Source organism: Callithrix jacchus, chromosome 20 (genome assembly GCF_049354715.1).
Source record: "Callithrix jacchus isolate 240 chromosome 20, calJac240_pri, whole genome shotgun sequence".
Lineage (NCBI taxonomy): Eukaryota > Metazoa > Chordata > Mammalia > Primates > Cebidae > Callithrix > Callithrix jacchus.
Window position 1 is genome coordinate 45,391,772 of NC_133521.1, and position 15,650 is coordinate 45,407,421.

The 15,650-nt window shown below is 46.3% G+C and overlaps 2 protein-coding genes across 4 annotated transcripts in view; one reads left to right on the forward strand and one right to left on the reverse strand.

Annotated features, from left to right (window-relative positions):
* Window positions 1–15,650, reverse strand: part of KLHDC4 (kelch domain containing 4) — a 121,887-nt gene that overhangs the window by 71,173 nt on the left and 35,064 nt on the right. For all 3 annotated transcript variants that reach the window (XR_013530254.1, XM_078357925.1, XM_078357923.1), the window contains exon 2: window positions 12,530–12,643. The gene's annotated coding sequence lies outside the window, so the exon portion shown is untranslated. The remainder of the gene's footprint in view (window positions 1–12,529; window positions 12,644–15,650) is intronic.
* Window positions 14,780–15,395, forward strand: LOC100412569 (uncharacterized). Its single transcript, XM_054248525.2, has one exon. The coding sequence runs from the start codon at window positions 14,958–14,960 to the stop codon at window positions 15,291–15,293; it is 336 nt and encodes a 111-aa protein (XP_054104500.1). The 5' UTR covers window positions 14,780–14,957; the 3' UTR covers window positions 15,294–15,395.

Consider the following 15,650-nt stretch of genomic DNA (forward strand, 5'->3'; position numbering starts at 1 on the left):
AAGAAGAGAAATGAAATTTTGGGAAATAACGAGAAGAAAGGTAGAAGTGGCTGAAGGTCACCATGGTCTCCAGCACCACTTGTAGGAAACCTGTGTGATGATAGGAAAAAAAACCGAGAACCAGTTAGAAGCTGAGCAAAGAGGAGCTGGAGACTCTCACAGAAACCTCAGCATCTAGGCATGATTATCTTCCACGATGACCTGCAAAAGGCTCAATCCTCACTATCGTCCTGGGGAAATAGTTCTGTCCCCTCCAGGCTGCTCTGACTTTAAGCACATATCTAATCCTTCAATACTTTTCTAAAAATACTGGGTAACCCTGAAGCAATGCACTTGAAGCAAAACGGCTCTTCATTCACGGGACATCTACGTGCCAAACATTGCAAAGGGGCCCGTTTCAGGCAGCGAGAGGGGGTGCATACGACCTACTGAAGATTGAGGAGGATCTCGTGGACCCCGGGTTTGAGGCTTTTGTTATCTGAAAGAAGCTTGCAGCTAAATGGAAGGCTCTTAGATTATAGGTGTCACGGTGATTCACGTGAGATTGAAATTCTCATCACTGAGAAAGACAGGGAACGGAACATCTACAATGAGACCGGATCCTGAAATACTCAAAAGATTAAGGACCGGGCTCTATTTTAGAATTCACGGTTTTGAAACGAATGCGTTCCCTCTATCACTGACTTGCAGTGTATTTCATGCGACCAGGCGCCCTCTGCTGCCTTCAGGTAGAAGTGCAGAAGAGAAAAAGTATTAACACGGGACTAGGTTTCAGGAAAATATGCCCACTTCTAGTCACCCTCACCGCAAGTACTCAGTGTGACTGCAAGGCTTTGCCCAGCGTGGTATGGAGCACGTGGCTCTTTGTGCGTTTCTCGTCTGGAAACTGGGAGTGCTGAACTAGTTCACCCACTACACAGGATTCTTGGGAAAATCAAGTGAAATAATAATAAAGCTTAGCAAAGTAAACAAGCGAAATACAAAGTTGGGGTTTTTTTTTGAAATGGAGTCTCACTCCATCACCAGGCTGGAATGCAATGGCATGATCTCACCTCTGCCTCCCAGGTACAAGCCATTCTCTAAGCTCAGCCTCCCAAGCAGCTGGGATTACAGACACCCGCCACCACACCCGGCTGATTTTTGTATTTTTAGTAGAGATGGGGTTTCACCATTTGGCCAGGCTGGTCTCAAACTCCTGACCTCAGGTGATCCACCCACCTGGGATTACAGGCATGAGCCACTGCGCCCAGCCTTACTGAATGTTTTCTACTTCTTTGAATCCATTCCAGAGAGAAGAAGATTTCCAACTATAATCAGGAATGCATCCATGTGTTGCTTGTATACAATAAACTGTATATGTTTCAAGTGCACACAGGTGGCCAGGAGGAGGCAGGTGGGTGCTGAGAAGCAACAGGAATCTACAGTTGGCTCCTGGCCTCTGAAGGGCCCCCACTCAGGAGAAGCCTCAAGGGATGAGGAGAAACAAGTACGGAATTTGTCAGCCTTGAGGGTCCAAACTGGAAACGTGTGTCCCTGGGTAGGGTAAATGGATCACCTTCTTTAAGATTTTGCAATTTCTTTTTTTTTTGTTTTTTTGAGATGGAGTCTCACTCTGTTGCCCAGGCTAGAGTGCAGTGGTGTGATCTTGGCTCACTGGAACCTCCACATGACAGGTTCAAGAGACTCTCCTGCCTCAGCCTCCTGAGTAGCTGTGATTACAGGTGCCTGCCACAATACCCAACTAATTTTTTTGTTAGTACAGACTGGGTTTCACCATGTTGGCCAGGCTGGTCTCAAACTCCTGACCCCAGATGACTCACCCGCCTCAGCCTCCTAAAATGCTGGGATCACAGGTGTGAGCCACCGAGCCTGGCCAATTTTCCAATTTCATAGCATAAAGCAATATGTGACGTTCTTCTAATTAAAACAATAAATGAATTAAAGTGTAGAATTTAATATGTATTAACACTGTCGAGGTCAAATAAAAATATAGCGGGATCAGCCGTGTGCAGTGGCTCACGCCTGTATCCCAGCACTTTGAGAGGCCGAGGCAGGTGGATCACGAGGACAAGAGATGGAGACCATCCTGGTCAACATGGTGAAACCCCGTCTCTACTAAAAATACAAAAAATTAGCTGGGCATGGTGGTGCGTGCCTGTAATCCCAGCTACTCAGGAGGCTGAGGCAGAAGAATTGCCTGAACCCAGGAGGCGGAGGTTGCGGTGAGCCGAGATCACGCCATTGCACTCCAGCCTGGGTAACAAGAGCAAAACTCCGTCTCAATTAAAAAATATATATATAATTATATATATATTATATATATATTTCAGGATCAATAAACAAAACATTTTGTATGGGAATCACAGAATTACATTGTGGGGCATTTCCACAGGCTGGGGTGAACTTCAGTATGTCCAAAGAACAAAGAGCAAGTTAGGGATTTTATTAAAAAGAGAAATGTGGCCAGTTGAGGTGGCTCATGCCTGTCATTTCCCACACTTTGGGAAGCCAAGGTGAGAGGATCATTTGAGGTCAGGAGTTCGAGACTAGCCTGGCCAACATGACAAAATCCCGTCTCTACTAAAAATACCGAAATTAGCTGGCTGTGGTGATGCACACCTGTAGTCCAGCTGCTCGGCAGGCTGAGGCAGGAGAATCCCTTGAACCTGGGAGGCAGAGGTTGCAGTGAGCCAAGATTGTGCTACTGCACTCCAGCCTGGGCAACAGACTGAGACTCCATCTCAAAAATAAAACTAAAAAGGGCCGGGTGCGGTGGCTCAGGCCTATAATCCCAGCACTTTGGGAGGCTGAGTCAAGTGGATCACGAGGTCAAGAGATCAAGACCATCCTGGTCAACATAGTAAAATCCTGTCTCTACTAAAAATACAAAAATTAGCTGGGCGTGGTGGCGCATGCCCGTAGTCACAGCTACTCAGGAGGCTGAGGCAGAAGAATTGCTTGAACCCGGGAGGCGGAGGTTGCAGTGAGCCAAGATCGCACCATTCACTCCAGCCTGGGTAACAGAGCAAAACTCCGTCTCAAAAAAATAAACAAAAATAAAATAAAACTAAAAAGAGAAATGTGGCCAGGCATGGTGGCTCACGCCTGTAATCCAAGCACTTTGGAGGCCAAGGCAGGTGGATCACCTCAGGTCAGGAGTTCAAGACCAGCCTGACCAACATGGTGAAACCCGTCCCTACTAAAAATACAAAAATTAGCCGGGCATGGAGGCAGGCTCCGGTAATCCCAGCTACTCAGGAGAATCACTTGAACCCGGGAGCTGGAGGTTGCAGTAAGCCAAGATCATGCCACTGCACTCCAGCCTGGTGACAGAGTGGGACTCCTTTAAAAAATTTTAAAAACCTCTTGATTAGTTTATGTTTTTTTAGGATTTTACAAGATGGAATCCTACAGCCGGGCACGTTGGCTCATGCCTTAATCCTAGCACTTAATCCTAGCACTTCGGAGTCCGAGGTGAGCAGATAGCCTGCGGTCAGGAGTTAAAGACTAGCCTGGCCAACATGTTCAAACCCTGTCTCTACCAAAAATACAAAAATTAGCCAGGCATGGTGGCGCATGCCTGAAATCCCAGCCATTCAGGAGGCTGAGGCAGGAGAATTGCTTGAACCTGGGAATCGGAGGTTGCAATGAGCCGTGACAGTGGCACTGCGCTCCAGCCTGGGCGACAGAGCGAGACTTGGTCTCAAAAAAAAAAAAAAGAAAGAAAGAGAAAGGAATCCGACCGTATGTACTGTTTTGGTGGGGTCAAGCTCTGGCTTCCTTCATTCACTAAGCCTCACTCTGAGATTCATCCATGCAGTTCCTGTATATGAATCAGAGGTCCATTCCTGTGCATTCTGAGTAGGGCGAATGCACCACACTTAACGCACCTGGAAACGCATGCTTGGGCTGCTTTCAGTTTGCGGCTATCCCCAAAAAAGCTATTGTGAACATTCGTGCCCAGGTGTTTGCACGAACGTACACTTTCATTCCGCTTAGGTAAATCCCTCAGCAGCAGAACAGCAGGCTCACGTGTGGAGGGCCTGTTTAACTTTTTGAGAAACTGCCAAGCTGTTTTCAAAGTGTACTATTTTGCATTCCCAGCAGCTGTGTGGGAGAATCCCCGTGCCTGCACGCCCTCCCTGATATTTGGTAGGAGCAGACTTTTTCACTTTAGATACTCTATTACAGTAGGCACACAGCTGTATCTCACTGTGCTTTAGATGTGCCTAATGGCTCATGACCCTGTGCATTGCCTTTTGTGCTTATCAGCTTGACCGGGCGCAGTGGCTCCCACCTGTAATCCCAGCACTTTGGGAGGCTGAGGCGGGCAGATCACAAGGTCAGGAGTTCAAGATCAGCCTGGCCAACATGGTGAATACCCTGTCTCTACTAAAAAAATACAAAAATTATCTGGGCATGGTGGCATGTGCCTGTAATCCCAGCTACTCAGTAGGCTGAGGCAGGAGAATTGCTTGAACCCTGGAGGCAGAGGTTGCAGAGAGCTGAGATCAAGCCACTGCACTCCAGCCTGGGCGACAGAGCAAGACTCTGTCTCAAAAAAAAAAAGCTCAAATATTTTGCCCATTTTTTAATTGGGTTGTCAGTTTTCTTTTTGTTGAATGTCAAGAATTCTTTTTTTTTTTTTTTTTTGAGACAGAGTCTTGCTCTGTTGCCAGGTGCCAGGCTAAAGTGCAGTGGCACAATCTCGGCTCACTGCAACCCGCACCTCCCAGGTTCAAGCAATTCTCCTGCCTCAGCCTCCCAAGTAGCTGGGACTACAGGTGCATGCCACCACACCCAGCTAATTTTTGTATTTTTAGTAGAAACAGGATTTCACCATGTTGGCCAGGATGGTCTTGATCTCTTGACCTGGTAATCTGCCCGCCTTGGCTGCCCAAAGTGCTGGGATTACAGGTTTGAGCCACTGCGCCCGGCAAATGTCAAGAATTCTTAAGATATTTTGGCTGGATACAGTAGCTCACACCTGTAATCCCAGCACTCTTGGAGGCCGAGGTGGGCAGATTATAAAGTTAGGAGATTAAGACCATTCTGGTCAACACAGTGAAACCCCATCTCTACTGAAAATACAAAAATTAACCAGACTCGGTGGTGCATGCCTGTAATCCAGGTTACTTGGGAGGCTGAGGATGAGGATTGCTTGAACTCGGGTGGCAGAGGTTGCAGTGAACTGAGATCTCACCACTACACTCCAGCCTGGGTGACAGAGCAAGACACTGTTCCAAAAAAAAAATAGGCCGGGCGCGGTGGCTCACGCCTGTAATCCCAGCACTTTGGGAGGCCGAGGCGGGTGGATCACGAGGTCAAGAGATCGAGACCATCCTGGTCAACATGGTGAAACCCTGTCTCTACTAAAAATACAAAAAATCAGCTGGGCACGGTGGCATGTGCCTGTAATCCCAGCTACTCAGGAGGCAGAGGCAGGAGAATTGCCTGAACCCAGGAGGCGGAGGTTGCGGTGAGCCGAGATCACACCATTGCACTCCAGCCTGGGTAACAAGAGCGAAACTCCGCCTCAAATAAATAAATAAATAAATAATAAATACAATTTAAAAAATTTAAAAACTCAGCTCAAATATTTTGCCCATTTTTTAATTGGGTTGTTTTCTTTTTATTGAATTTCAAGAATTCTTAAGATATTTTGGATGGGCGAGGTGGCTTACACCTGTAATCCCAGCACTTTGGGCTTTGGGAGGCCAAGGCGGGTGGGTCATGAGGTCAGGAGATCAAGACCAACCTGGCTAACACAGTGAAACCCCGTCTCTACTGAAAATACAAAAATTAGCCAGAAGCGGTGGCACGTGCCTGTAATCCAAGCTACTCAGGAGGCTGAGGCAGGAGAATTGCCTGAACCCAAGAGGCAGAGTTTGCGGTGAGCCGAGATCTCACCACTGCACTCCAGCCTGGCAACAGAGCAAGACTCTGTCTAAAAAAAAAAAAAAAGATATTTTGGATTCAACACCTTGATCAGATATGTGACTTACAAATATTTTCTCCCAGTCGGTGGCTTTCACTTTCATGCTCTCAAGGGTGTCTTTCAAAGATCAGAAGTGCTTAATTTTGATAACGTCCAATTCATCCATTTTTTATACATTATGCTTTTATTTTATATTATGTCATTATGTCATATTTTAAATATATAAAATAAATATGCTTTTATTTTATATTATGACATTATGTCATATTTTAAAACCATTTACCTAGCATTAAATTATGACATTTTCCTTCCACTAGTGTCCCTTACAAAAGAAAAGTCACGACATTTTTCTCCTAAGTTTACTTACCAAAGTTTTATAGTTGTTTATTTTGCAAATAGATCAGTGACTGATTTTGAGTTAGTTTTTGTTTGGGGTGCAGGATATAAATCAAAATGTTGGCATATGGATATTTATTTATTTATTTATTTATTTTTTTGAGACGGAGTTTCGCTCTCGTTACCCAGGCTGGAGTGCAATGACATGATCTCAGCTCACAGCAACCTCCGCCTTCTGGGTTCAAGCAATTCTCCTGCCTCAGCCTCCTGAGTAGCTGGGACTACAGGCACGCACCACCATGCCCAGCTAATTTTTGTATTTTTAGTAGAGACGGGGTTTCACCTTGTTGACCAGGATGGTCTCGATCTCTTGATCTCGTGATCCACCCACCTCGGCCTCCCAAGCATATGGATATTGAATTGCTCCACCAGAATTGGTCGAAAATACTATACTTCCGCCAATGAAGCCATCTCACCTTTATCAAAAATCAATCGGTGGGCACTGTGGCCGGGCACTGTGGCTCATGCCTGTAATCCTGGCACTTTGGGAGGCTGAGGTGGGCAGATCACTTGAGATCAGGAGTTTGAGGCCAGCCTGGCCAAGATGGCAAAACCCCATTTCTACTAAAAGTACAAAAATTAGCTAGGCATGGTAGCACACACCTATAATCCCAGCTGCAGGCTGAGGCAGGAGAACTCCTTGAACCTGAGAGGTGGTGGTTGCAGTGAGCCAAGATAGAGCTACTGCACTCTCACCTGGACGATAGAGCAAGACTCTGTCTCAAAAAAAAAAAAGAAATCAGCTGGTTATGTGTGTACTGATACACATTTGAGTTTCTTTACGGACCCCACTTCTTTCCATTGACCTCTTGCCCTTCTCAATGCCAATACCACAGCTTTGATTACTGTAAACTTCTGATACGTTTTTAAATCAGATTACATTCGTCCTCTGACCTTGTTCTTTTTCAAAGTTGTTTTTATCCAGAATAGTTCCCTTGTATTTCCTTACGAATTTTGGAATTAGCTTGTCAGTTTCTACGGAAACAATCTCCTGGGACTTTTTAATTTTTTTATTTTTTTTTTGAGACAAAGTCTCACTCTGTTGCCCAGGCTGGAGTGCAATGGTGTGACCTCGGCTCACTGCAACCTCCACCTCCAGGGTTCAAGCAATTCTCCTGCCTCAGTCTCCCAACTAGCTGGGATTATAGGCACGTGCCACCACAGCCGGCTAATTTTATATTTTTAGTAGAGATGGAGTTTCACCATGTTGACCAGGCTGGTCTTGAACTCCTGACCTCAGGTTATTCCCACCCCTACCCCACCCCGCCCCACCTCAGCCTCCCTAAGTGCCGGGATTACAGACATGAGCCACTGAACCCGGCCTTTTTTTTAAATATATATAGAGAGACAGGGTCTTGCTGCTCAGTTGCCCAGGGTGGAGTTTAGTGACACAGTCATAGCTCACTGCAACCTCAACCTCCTGGGCTCAAATTATCTTCCCACCTCAGGCTCCCCCATACCTAGGGCTACAAGTGCATCCCACCACAGCCAACTCGTTTTTTTTTTTTCCCCCAATTAAAAATGTGTCCCCGTTTCTGTGGAGACAGGGTCTCACTATGTTGTCCAGGTTAGTCTTGAACTCCAGGCCTCAAATGATGCTCCTGCTTCAGCCTCCAAAAGTGCTGGGATTGCAGGCCTGAGCACCTGGTCTGCCTGAGATTTTGACTGGGAATTCTCAAAATCTATAGATCAGTTTAGGGAAAATCGATACTTACTATTCAGTCCATAATATAATATGGCTCTTCAATTATTCTGGCCTTTTAAAATCCTCTTTGAGGCTAGGCACAGTGCCTCACACCTGTAATCCCAGCCCTTTCAGAGTCTGAGGCGGGTGGATCACTTGAGCCCAGGAGTTTAGACCAGCCTGGCCAATATGGCGAAACCCGTCTCTACCAAAAAAATTAGCTTGGCATGATGGCACATGCCTGTAATCCCAGCTTCTCAGAAGGCTTGATAATTGCTTGTACCTGGGAGGTGGAGATTGCAGTGAGTGGAGATCACACCACTGCACTTCAGTGTAGGCTACAGAGAGAGACTCTGTCTCAAAAGAAAAGAAAAGAAAAGAAAAAAATTTCTCTCTTAGCAATTTTTGGAGTGTTTCCAGTATATGTCTCTTGCATATCATTTGTCGAATTTTTTTTTTTTAAACGAAGTCTCATTCTTTTTGCCCAGGCTGGAATGCAGTAGCTGGGATTACAGAATGAGTAGCTGGAGTTACAGGCACCTGCCACCACACCCAGTTAATTTTTTTATATTTTTAGTAGAGACAGGGTTTCACCATGTTGGCCAGGCTGGTCTCGAACTCCCGACCTGGTGATCTGCCTGCCTCAGCCTCAGCCTCCCAAAGTGCTGGGATTACAGGCGTGAGCTACCATGCCCGACCCCTTTGTCAGATTCATAGCGAGTCTTTCACATTTTCTGATGCTCATGGCATCACTCACTTTTAATTCCTGATTATAATTGCTAATACGTAGAAAAACAATCGTTTCGTCTGTGGGGCATGCATCCATAATCTGGCTAAGGTCACTTATGAGCTCAAACAGCTTTTTGCAGATTCCGTAAGCTATGTGGTCTCTGTTTAAAGACGGTTAAATTTGTTCCCTTTCAGTCTGGATGGCTTCTTTGTATTTTTCTTGTCATGCTGCATAGGCTGGAACCACTACTGTTATGTCCACTGGAAGTGAAAGTGGATATTCTTGCCTTGTTCCCAATCTTTTTTTTGTTTGTTTTTGAGATGGAGTCTCACTCCGTCACTTAGACTGGAGTGCAGTGGTGTGATCTAGGCTGACTCCATCTCCTGGGTTCAGGCAATTATCCTGCCTCAGCCTCCCAAGTAGCTGGGATTTCAGGTGCCCACCACCGTTCCTGGCTATTTTTTTGTATTTTTAGTAGAGACAGGGTTTCCCCATGTTGGCCAGGTTGGTTTTGAACTCCTGACCTCAAGTGATCTGATCACCTCAGCCTCCTAAAGTGCTAGGATTACAAGCCTGAGCCACGGTACCCAACCCTTGTTCCCAGTCTTAGGAGAGAAGCATTCAATCTCTGTGGTAGGCAAATTCTAAGTTGTCCCCCAAGATTCCTGTCCCCTAGGGTACATGGCCTGAAAAATCCCCAGGGCTGGCCAGGTGCCATGGCTCACTCCTGTAATCCCAACACTTTGAGAGGCTAAGGATGGTGGATCACGAGGTCAGGAGTTTGAGACCAGCCTGTCCAACATGGCAAAACCCCGTTTCTATCAAAAATGCAAAAATTAGCCCGGTTTGGTGACATGCGCCTGTAGTCCCAGCTACTTGGGCTGAGGCAGGGAAATTGCTTGAACCTGGGATGGGGAGATTGCAGTGAGCTGAGATCACACCACTGCACTCCAGCCTGGTGTGGCAGATTGAGACTCAGTCTCAAAAAAGAAAAAAATATATATTTGGTTTGCTAAAATTTGGTTAAGAAATTTGGCATCTATATTTGAGAAGGATCATATTAGTCTGTAGTTTTCTTTTCTCTGAATATCTTGTCCCAGTTTGGTTTCCAATGAATACTTTTCTCATAGAATAAGCTAGGAAATACTCCCTCCTCTTCAATTTTCTGGAAGACTTGGTATAGAATTGAGAGTGTTTCTTGCTGAAATGATGGGTAGAACTCACCAGTGATGCCAGCTTGGCCCAGAGTTTCCTTTGTGGGAAGTTTTCTAACTACATATTCAATTTCTTTAATAGATACAGGGCTATGTAGCTTATTTACTTCTCCTTGAGTGAGCTTTAATCGTTTGTTTGTTTTTTTTTTATTTTTATTTTTTGAGATGTAGTCTCGCTCTGTTGCCCAGTCTTGTTTGTTATTCAGTGGTGCAATATTGGCTCACTGCAACCTCTGCCTCCCAGGTTCAAGCAATTCTCTGCCACAGCCTCCCGAATAGCTGGGATTACAGGCACCCACCACCACGCCTGGCTAATTTTTGTATTTTTAGCCAGCTGGTCTTGAACTCCTGACCTCACGATCCACCCACCTCGGCCTCCCAAAGAGCTGGGATTACAGGCGTGAGTCACCACACCTGGCCAACAGTTTGTCTATTTTTAGGAATTTGTCCATTTTATAAATTATGTGTTGAATTTATTGGCAAAAAACTGTCGTAATTGTCCCTTATTAACCTTTTCCCATCTGTACATGTACAGTGATGTCACTCTCACTCCTCATGTTGGTAATTTGTCCCTTCTCTTTCTCTTGTTTTTTTTTTTCTTGATCAGCCTGGGCCAAGTTAGAGGATTATCAACTCAGCATTATTGATCTTCTCAAAGAATCCAAATGTTTATTTTACTAATTTTTCTCTATTATTCTTTTGTTTTCTTTTTTGTTTTCCTTCTTTTTTTTTTTTTTGAGACAGAGTTTCACTCTCGTTGCCCAGGCTGGAGTGCAGTGGCGCCATCTTGGCTCACTGCAACCTCCACCTCCCGGGTTCAATTGATTCTCCTGCCTCAGCCTCCCAAGTAGCTGGGATGACAGGCACGCACCACCATGCCTGGCTAATTATACATTTTTGGTAGAGACAGGGTCTCTCCATGTTGATCAGGCTGGTCTTGAACTCCCTGACCTCAGGCGATCCACCTGCCTTGGCCTCACCAAGTGCTGGGATTACAGGTGTAAGCCACCGCACCCGGCCTTTCCTTCCCTTTTTTTTGAAACACAAGTCTCACTCTGTCACCCAGTCTGCAGTGCAGTGGCACGATCTTGGCAACCTGCACCTCCTGAGTAGCTGGGATTACAGGTACGCATCACCACACCAGGTAATTTTTGTATTTTTAGTAGAGATGGGGTTTCACCATGTTGGTCAGGCTGGTCTCAAACTCCTGATCGCAAGTGACTTTCCCCCCTTGGCCACTCAAACTGCTGGGATTATAGGCATGAAATACTGCACCCTGCCTATTTCTAGTTTTTTAACTTAGAAGCTGAGGTCAGGGGCCAGGCGCAGTGGCCCAAGCCTGTAATTCCAGCACTTTGGGAGGTTGAGGCAGGTGGATCACAAGATCAAGAGATCGAGACTATCCTGGTCAACATGGTGAAACCCCGTCTCTACTAAAAATACAAAAATTAGCTGGGCATGGTGGTGCGTGCCTATAATCCCAGCTACTCAGGAGGCTGAGGCAGGAGAATTGTCTGATCCCAGGAGGCAGAGGTTGCGGTGAGCCGAGATCACGCCATTGCACTCCAGTCTGGGTAACAAGGGCGAAACTCCGTCTCAAAAAAAAAAAAAAAAAGAAGCAGCAGCAGCTGAGGTCATTGATTTCAGACCTTTAAATGCTTAGTGTTATCAATTTACCTCTAAATACTGCTTTTGCTGCATCCCACAGGTTGTGATATGTTGCGTTTTGATTTTCATTCAGTTCAAAATACTCCCTAAATTTCCTTTCAATTTCTTCTTAGGCCCATGGTTACTTAGAAGTGTGTTTTTTAGCTTCCAGTTATCTGGATATTTTCCAGAGATCTTTCAGGAAAGAAATTTCTTTCCCTAACTGCTTTACGATTTTATCTATTCTGCAGTTTCACTAACATGAATCTAAATATTGGCTGGGTGCGGTGGCTCATGCCTGTAATCCAAGCACTTTGGAGGCTAAGGCAGGCGGATCACCTGAGGTCGGGAGTTCAAGACCAGCCTGACCAACATGGGGAAACCCCGTTATTTTTCTTTTTAAAAAAATAAAAATAAAATCATGAATCTAAATATTAATGTTATTTTATTTTATTTATTTATTATTTTTTAGTGGGTCTCACTCTGTCGCCCAGGCTGAAGTGCAGAGGCACAATATCGGCACACTGCAACCTTTGTCTCCCAGGTCCAAGTGATTCTCCTGCCTCAGCCTCCAGAATAGCTGGGATTACAGGTGCCTGCTGCCACGCCTGGCTAATTTTTTTGTATTTTCAGTAGAGATGGGGTTTCACCATGTTGGCCAGGGTGGTCTCAAACTCCTGACCTCAAGTGATCCGCCTGCCTTGGCCTCCCAAAGTGCCGCGATTACGGTCATAAATGATGTTTTTTTAGTGTATAATTAATACACAGTCATTTTCAAAATGTGGAAAATGCAGATGAGTATAATGAAGGAAATCTCCAAGTCACCTGTAGACCTCTCTGCTGCACACCGCCACTCTCACATGCGGGGGTGTTTCCTGCTGGCCAGTCTGAGTAAAGCTCCACGCTGCAGAGTTGCTCACCTCAGTGTGGTGCACACGGCCTCCTTCCCACTGATCTCAGAAGCAGCGCATGAAGATCAAGGACATTCCGTAAGATATCAGATGCAAAGACAGGGCAGGAGAAACTACCCAAACCTAGAAAACAGCACAGAAAACGGAACAGAAGATAGAAGTTAAGCTGGAAATGCTAATTACAGACTCAGAAGCAGCTTTTAATGTCCTATCAACAACAGGGAGCCAGGGATTGGTTGTGAGGAAGCCACGGACCCAACATGCTCCCTGCGTGAGACGGCAGGTTCACACCTGTCTCCCAGGGGGTGTGTGCCCTAACCCTCCCCAAACACAGCCAAAGCCTCCCTTTGCTGCTTGCAGTAATCAGAGATGCCCGACAGAGGGAATACCAGGATCAAAGCCACACAAACCTGTTGCTAAGTGTGTTTTTGTGTTTTTTGTTGTTGTTGTGGTTTTTTTTTTTTTTTTTTTTTTTTGAGATGGAGTTTCGCTCTTGTTACACAGGCTGGAGTGCAATGGCGCAATCTCGGCTCACCGCAACCTCCGCCTCCTGGGTTCAGGCAATTCTCCTGCCTCAGCCTCCCGAGTAGCTGGGATTACAGGCACGCGCCACCATGCCCAGCTAATTTTTGTATTTTTAGTAAAGATGGGGTTTCACCACGTTGACCGGATGGTCTCAATCTCTTGACCTCGTGATCCACCTGCCTCGGCCTCCCAAAGTGCTGGGATTACAGGCGTGAGCCACTGCGCCTGGCCATGTTTTTGAAAAAGTAAAGCTTCTTGACCAAATAATTCAAGACACGGATGATTCTCAAAGTAGATTTTTTTAATCCTGTAATACCAATGTTTTGAGCATCTGGCTTCTTGTTTTTATATTTTTTTTAGATGGACTCTTGCTCTGTCATCCAGGCTGGATGCAACCTCTGCCTCCCAGGTTCAAACGGTTCTCCCTGTCTCAGCCTCCTGAGTAGCTGGGATTATAGACACCTACCACCACACCCAGCTAATTTTTAGTATTTTTCAGGGCAGAGTGAAATTAAAAACCTGCAAGAGATGCTCAGCACGTGAATTGTCACAATGCACTGAGTTTCTACAGTAGTGTTAGTACCATAGAGGAAATGTTGTGAGTGGGAACATCCTGACTTATTGGAAATCCGACGATAGGAATGTTTTTTTCTGGTGTGTCTTTGAAATAATGGACATCAGTGAACCAATTCTCCAGCCAAGATTCCTAGTATAAGCTTGGGTGTGCTTCTTCCAACACAGCAACTCTGGACTGGGGACAGCGGCTCACGCCTGTAATCCCAGCACTTTGGGAGGCCGCGGTGGGTGGATCACAAGGTCAGGAGTTCAAGTCCAGCCTGGACAAGACGGTGAAACCCTGTCTCTACTGAAAACACAAAAATGAGCCAGGCATGGTGGCAGCCATCTGTAATCCCAGCTATTCAGGAGGCTGCAGGAGGAGAATTGCTTGAATCCCAGGGGCAGAGGTTGCAGTGAACTGAGAATCACACCGTTGTACTCCAGCCTGGGAGACAGAGTGAGACTCCATCTCAAAAAAACAAAAACAAAAACATAGCAACCCTCAGATTCTTTTTTTTTTTAAGACGAAGTTTCGCTCTTATTACCCAGTCTGCTGTGCAATGGCGCAATCTCGGCTCACTGCAACCTCCGCCTCCTGGGTTCAGGCAATTCTCCCGCCTCAGCCTCCCGAGTAGCTGGGATTACAGGCACGCGCCACCAAGCCCAGCTAATTTTTTGTATTTTTAGTAGAGACAGGGTTTCACCATGTTGACCAGGATGGTCTCTATCTCTTGGCCTTGTGATCCACCTGCCTCGGCCTCCCAAAGTGCTGGGATTACAGGCGTGAGCCACCGTGCTCGGCCAAGCACCCCTCAGATTCTAGCGTAGATGTGTCTGCTGCATGTCACCTGCTCTGTGCTAATGCATTTCACTAGTGTTGCCAAGAACAGCAGGATGTGGTTACCGGGGCAGTCAGAACGAAGGTTTCAGGACCACATTTCTGTGAAGTGTAAGCATCTGGCCTTCTGCAGACAGTTTGTGATGACAGTCTGTGGGGGAACGGTGAGGAAAAAAAGCCCTTCTTCTTTAGAATTAGGGAGGTTTCAGTGTGATCTGTTTCCATGGCCAGGCAGCCAGAATTTCAGGGCCTGCCACCATGAACCCTAAGCATACATTGTTGACTATGGGATTATCGGGCTGGAAAACAGCTCGTTCCTGGGCTTAAGGAGCCAGATGGACTGGCTGCTCTGAAGAGCCATCTTTGCATTGTTCCTCGTCCGACTCCTTGCTCACCGCAGCCGCCTCCACCACGCGTCTCCTTCGCCCTCGCAGACTCCGGCAGCTTTATCGCCAGAGTCCTTGAAATCTCGCTTTCTTTTTAATCCCCCGCCTCGGATCACCGGCCGGCCCCACCATGTCAGACGCAGCGGTAGACACCAGCTCCGAAATCACCGCCAAGGACTTGAAGGAGAAGAAGGAAGTTGTGGAAGAGGCGGAAAATGGAAGAGACGCCCCTGCTAATGGGAATGGGAATGAGGACAATGGGGAGCAGGGGGCTGACAACGAGGTAGATGAAGTAGAGGAAGAAGGTGGGGAGGAAGAGGAGGAGGAAGAAGAAGGTGATGGTGAGGAGGAGGATGGAGATGAAGATGAGGAAGCTGAGTCTTCTACGGGCAAGCGGGCAGCTGAAGATGATGAGGATGATGATGTCGATACCAAGAAGCAGAAGACCGACGACGAGGATGATTAGACAGCAAAAAAGGGAAAGTTAAACTAAAACACACAAAAAAAAGGCCGCCGTGACCCATTCACCCTCCACTTCCTGTCTCAGAATCTAAACGTGGTCACCTTCGAGCAGAAAGGCCCGCCCGCCCACCGAGGGCAGTGCCACCCGCAGACAAACGACGCGCTCTCCACTACCCAACCCGAACCATGAGAATTGGCAACAGGGGAGGAAAAAAGAACCAAAACTTCCAAGGCCCTGCTTTTTTTCTTAAAAGTACTTTAAAAAGGAAATTTGTTTGTATTTTTTATTTACATTTTATATTTTTGTACATATTGTTAGGGTCAGCCATTTTTAATGATCTCGGATGACCAAACCAGCCTT